This window comes from Triticum aestivum, chromosome 2B (genome assembly GCF_018294505.1).
Source record: "Triticum aestivum cultivar Chinese Spring chromosome 2B, IWGSC CS RefSeq v2.1, whole genome shotgun sequence".
In the NCBI taxonomy this organism is placed as follows: domain Eukaryota; kingdom Viridiplantae; phylum Streptophyta; class Magnoliopsida; order Poales; family Poaceae; genus Triticum; species Triticum aestivum.
The window spans coordinates 516,686,906-516,692,357 of NC_057798.1; the positions used below are offsets into that span (position 1 = coordinate 516,686,906).

The 5,452-nt window shown below is 47.0% G+C and overlaps 1 protein-coding gene across 1 annotated transcript; it reads left to right on the top strand.

Annotated features, from left to right (window-relative positions):
- The first annotated feature begins 279 nt into the window (after window positions 1–279).
- On the top strand, window positions 280–4,011 carry LOC123045763 (eukaryotic translation initiation factor 4B1-like). The gene is made up of 3 exons (XM_044468936.1): window positions 280–1,613; window positions 2,760–3,143; window positions 3,640–4,011. The coding sequence occupies exons 1-3, from the start codon at window positions 391–393 to the stop codon at window positions 3,662–3,664; spliced, it is 1,632 nt and encodes a 543-aa protein (XP_044324871.1). The 5' UTR covers window positions 280–390; the 3' UTR covers window positions 3,665–4,011.
- The last annotated feature ends 1,441 nt before the right edge of the window (window positions 4,012–5,452 follow it).

The window sequence follows — 5,452 nt, forward strand, 5'->3', positions numbered from 1 at the left end:
AGTTTTTTTCCGAGTGTACTACTGTTTTTTTCATAGTGTACTACCTTGATAGTTGATGAATAAATCTAATTAAAAAAAATCTTGGTATATACTACTACTAATAAGTCACGAGATTTTCAGATTAAGCATCAGACACTTCTTTACGTTGTTTTTCCCGTGCCGTATACAGACAGGAGAGAAGAGAGGAAAGCCGAGTTCGATCTGACGGCGGAGTCACGACCGTCCACGAGTGGGTCACGACGGCCTCCCGTCAGAATCAAAAGCACAGCCAACCCCCAGCGCAGACCCACCCAACCCAACAACGCACCCCAAACGAATCGCCCCTCGATTGTTCGCTCCCGAGCACCGACCCAACCCTAGATCTCGCAGCAGCAGCGCAAAGCCGACGCCATGGCCAAGCCCTGGGGCGGCGTCGGCGCCTGGGCGCTCGACGCTGAGCGCGAGGACGAGGAGCGCGAGCACGCCGCGGCCTTCCCCGCGCCGGAGCCGCCCGCCGCCGCGGGCGGCGCCGCCAGCTTCCCCAGCCTCAAGGAGGCCGTCGTCGCCGGCGGCGGCAAGCAGAAGAAGAAGAAGGGCACCACCCTCTCGCTCTCCGAGTTCACCACCTACGGCGCGGCCGGCGCGCCTCGCCGCGTCGCCCCCGCCGAGCCCAAGGGCCTCACCCCGCAGGAGATGATGATGCTCCCCACCGGCCCGAGGGAGCGCTCGGAGGACGAGCTGGACCGATCCCGCGGGTTCCGCTCCTATGGCGGCGACAGGGAGCCGCGCGGTGGCGGATTCGACGACGAACGCCGCTCCAGCAGGGATTCGGATTTCGATATGCCCTCGCGTGCCGACGAGTCGGACAACTGGGGCAAGAATAAGAGTTTCTCGCCGGCTCCTACCGACTCTGGCCGGCGTGATAGGCTCAGTGGCCCGTCTCCGCTCGGCCGCTCTGACGACATCGACAACTGGTCGCGCGACAAGAAGCCACTCCCGTCGCGCTACCCTAGCCTTGGAACCGGTGGCGGTTTCCGTGAATCATCTGGCGGTGGTTTCCGTGAATCATCTGGTGGTGGTTTCCGCGAATCATCTGGTGGTGGTTTCCGCGAATCATCTGGTGGTGGTTTCCGTGAATCATCTGGTGGCGGTTTCCGTGACTCACCGGGGCCATCTGACTCTGATCGCTGGGTCCGCGGTGCTGTCCCTGCCCCTATGACCAACAATGGTGATAGGCCGCGCCTCAACCTCAATCCACCAAAGCGTGATCCCTCAGCCACCCCTGTGCCAGCTGCTGAGGTCGCACGCAGCAGACCAAGCCCCTTCGGGGCTGCTAAGCCCCGTGAGGAGGTGCTGGCTGAGAAGGGCCTTGATTGGAGGAAGATGGAGGGGGAGATTGAGAAGAAAACCAGTCGGCCTACTAGCTCGCACTCCAGTAGGCCGAACAGCGCACATTCCTCCCGTCCTGGAAGCCCTGGATCACAGGTCTCTGCAGTTGGGAGTGAGGGAGCACCAAGAGCACGGCCAAAGGTAAATCCATTCGGTGATGCCAAGCCACGGGAAGTGGTGCTGCAGGAGAAAGGAAAAGACTGGAGGAAAATTGACCTTGAGCTGGAGCATCGGGCTGTTAATAGGTATGTTATATATTAGCCCGCCTCTTGATGATAACATAATATACCGTTTCTTTTCATAATGTATAGCTGGAGTACTGACATAATAGGTTAAGAATGTTATAAACTTGCGCAAAAGTTTTCATTTTGCTAAGTAACCACTAGCTGGCCTGTGGCATATCTGAGTATGCTTGCTGTAAGTTGGAACTGATCACTATGACACTATCTACTCTATCCTAACCACAAGTTATATGCAATTTTGTCAGAAAATCAATGCTCAGTTGCTATACATTTGTTTATAAATCCCACAAATAATACTTCTGGTGATTTTAGGCATCTTATTATCTGGAATCGTGGATATTATGAAGTTATCCGAAATGAGTATGTATGTTGAAATTTACAAGAATGCTATGGCTAAATGTAATCTGGTTTGTCCTGAATGTAGTGGCAATATGGAAACCTGTTTGCGTAGACGCTTGCATTTAAGCTTTTCAGTCACTTTCCTGTGGATATGAAACTATGGAAGTATGTAAGCAACTGAGTGAGGGTTGTAGGGAATGCGGTCATATACTGCAAGTATAGCATGCCTTTCGGTAACAAATTTGTGTCATTGTTTTTTTAGTAAGGTCATGAAATGTAAGTCTGATAGGTTACTGAGATTCTGGAGGCATGGCATTAGCCATGTTTTCTTTCTTTGCATACAAAATGCTGCATTATGGACATGTGAAAGAAGGCATGCAGAAATATTCTTGTCGTGCTAAGCTTAACTAGAAATGAACAGTTAGATTTGTATTCTTAGCTTGATTTTGTACTATTTAGTTTCAACCTATGATGATACGCTATTGTCTTGCTTTCTGATAAGCTGATCTCTCGACATGATGGTTAAATCCTTTTGACACATGTGCTTTTTGTTAAATTATGGGCATGAATAAATGGACCCTGCCTGATTCCACCTTCCTCACATTTGTGGTTGACTCATCATTTATAGCATAAACTGCTTTGGTAGTGATTCTTCATCCCATTGGATATGTTTGTTGTTCCTTTTCTTTGAGAGGCCTATTCTTCTAGCTTCTAGGTGCTGCTGTTTGCTTGAACCAGACCTTTTCTTTGACAAGTCTATTATTGTAGCTTCTAGGTGTTGTTTAACTTAAGAAGAATCCTATTTTTCAGGCCAGAGTCAGAAGAAGAGAAGAATTTGAAAGAAGAAATTAACCTTCTCAAGGTGGACTTGAAGGAAATTGAGGCCATTGCAGGTGATGGTTCTGACCAAGCAAAAGAAGTGGCTGAGAAGATATCTCAGATGGAAAAGCAGCTTGATCTGCTTACAGTTGAGTTAGATGACAAGATTCGATTTGCGCAAAGACCTAGTTCTGGAGCGGGCAGGGCTGCAGCATTTCCACCTGCTAGTGAGGAACCACATGTTGCAGTGGCCCACATGGACAGACCGCGTTCCCGTGGTGGTGTGGAAACATATCCGAAACCAGTTGAAGAAAGGTGGGGATTTCATGGTAGCAGAGAAAGAGGCTCTTTTGGTGGAGGTGGAAGTTCAGACAGGTTTGTGCAGTTTCTTTGCTAAGTTTGATCATGCATGTTTTCCAGAGTTTTTCATAGTCTTGTAGTATGTTTTGATGGATGTAGATGTTATGCTCTGTTATGTTACTTCCACCATGTTTAGCTGAATATTGGATCATTTAGGTAGTGATTTCACTAGGTATAAAAATAGCATATATAATGTTCCAAGGCAATATAACTTTGATTCCAACCGCTTTTAGATTGTGTGCTAAGTATGCTGCTATATATCATGTTCAAGACAAATAGAACTTTGATACCCGCTGCTTCTAGATCATGTGTTGTTTGTGAGTGAGAACGAATATTACTCGATTCATCATGGTAATCAGCCAGGCATGGCAGCTCTCATCATACCATAATCTACTGTATTTAAGTAGAAAGAATTATGCTGCAAATCACACTTCTCTTTCAAGCATTACATTTGATGTCGTCATTTAGGTAGTGCTGTCAGCTTACTGTTTACGTGGTCTTTCTTTTTCAGGTCATCAACAAGGCAGGGATGGTGAAGAGGAGTTTGAAGAATCAAGTGTCAATGGGAACTTCTGGGGTCGCTGTCCTTTTTGGGGTTTTGAAAGTGGAAAAGAATAAGTCATTTAATTTTTGTCGTGCTTGACTCTCATTTTGTTCGAGGTAGAAGATTGGAGATAATCTTTGTCAACAAAGGTTTACTCCGCGTGAAGCTATTGGTTACCACCTTTGCTGTAGGTTTCTTTTTGCTTCTTTCTTTTGCCGTTTCGTGTCAAAACAAAACCTGTCAAAAAATTATGCTAACTGACTATTGCTCTTGAGTCCTGGATTGGATCCTTGTGTCCAGTTGTTCGTTTCCTGGAGCAGGATAATCAGGATAATCTTATATTCTGTTGCATGTGTTGGTCGCCTGCAATATATGTAGGTTGAGAAGTAGTATTTCTGGGTTTGCATTACTCTGCCAGCATTTCCCTGGAGTATTATTATCCGATCATGGTCATGTGGCTGTTTAGTGAGACAGTAGCGTAACTGGTATCTAAATCGTGCCCAAATTCCACCTCTCTTACAGAATTTAGGCGCAAACTCTCAATAAATTTTATTGTCAGTATTGACAACTTTTCGCTAGACAAATTTTGGAAGAGTTTGGGCAAACCGAACGAGCCTCACGTATTTTTTGGTAGCGTTAAAGCCGGTGACAGTGCTGTAAAATGTGCTCCTTGAAAAGGTCCACGACTCTCTTCTTCCAAACCCCAGGCACGTTTCTGTCCAATAAGTTTACTAAGTGAATGGGAATCCTATAGTTTGACCAGCCTGGGAAGAGTAGTCAGAGGCAATTCGCTAATATGGAGCTGTTTATATTGGCTTTCTTCCCTAACTAACAGGAAAAGAGAGACATGCGAGTTCGACTGTTCTATCCATGTTCAGCAGTCCCTTTCCATCTTGGTACTGTTGATGGCAGTACCGCATTTGGCGCTGCCTTCCTCCATGTCTACCACACTCTCACCCTGAAACCTGACCACCACAGGTCAGGGAACATGTGTCCCAGACCGTGTCACCTGAGTTCTCCACCATCCGGTGGTGGCCGGAGGGAGGGGTTCCGAACTTTCTTGATCGTAGTTAGATTTTTGGTTGTACATGACTTCGGTTCAGGTGATGATGACCACGAAGAATTATTTTCTTCTAGATCTCTTACCGAAGTAGCGGTTCTTTCAACTATCGACATTGGATATGGAAGATGGGTGTGCAAGTTGTCTCGGGTCCTTTGCCATTGGGAGGGTGCTTTGTGTGTCTTCATGTTGGTGTTAAGGTGATGATTCGTCTTCTTTTGGTGGTGTTGCGGGTAGGCAACGGCTAAAGGTTGACCCTTGGGATTGGATGATGTTCTCCCTGCCATTTTGGGCGGTGAAGAGGTTGTGGCACCCTTTCCCCTCCTCGAGCGTCTCCCTGATGTGACCCGATGGTTCGTTCTCCCTCTTCGTTGCTATCTCTGCCGCGTTGCAAAGCTGACAGAAATTTTGGTCATGAGACTGTTCGGCTCAGAGTTTTTGATCTACACAAGGCTTCTATGATGACGCCTTCTTCTCCAAGGCGGGCCAGCTGAACCTTAGCACAACGACTTTCCAAGCACAAAAAACAATGCGAGGGCGGCCCCGACGCTGGATATTGAGTTTGTTTGGCTCTATGTGAACCTGATTGTAATTTCCTTATTTTTTTAGATGTCTCATATCATTGAATTTTTTAATATGAATCGGAGGCCTTATATTCAAAAAAAGAGGGGTGGGGTAACAAGGAGAGAGGTTCAGGTAGATTAAGGTTACTCTTTGCTG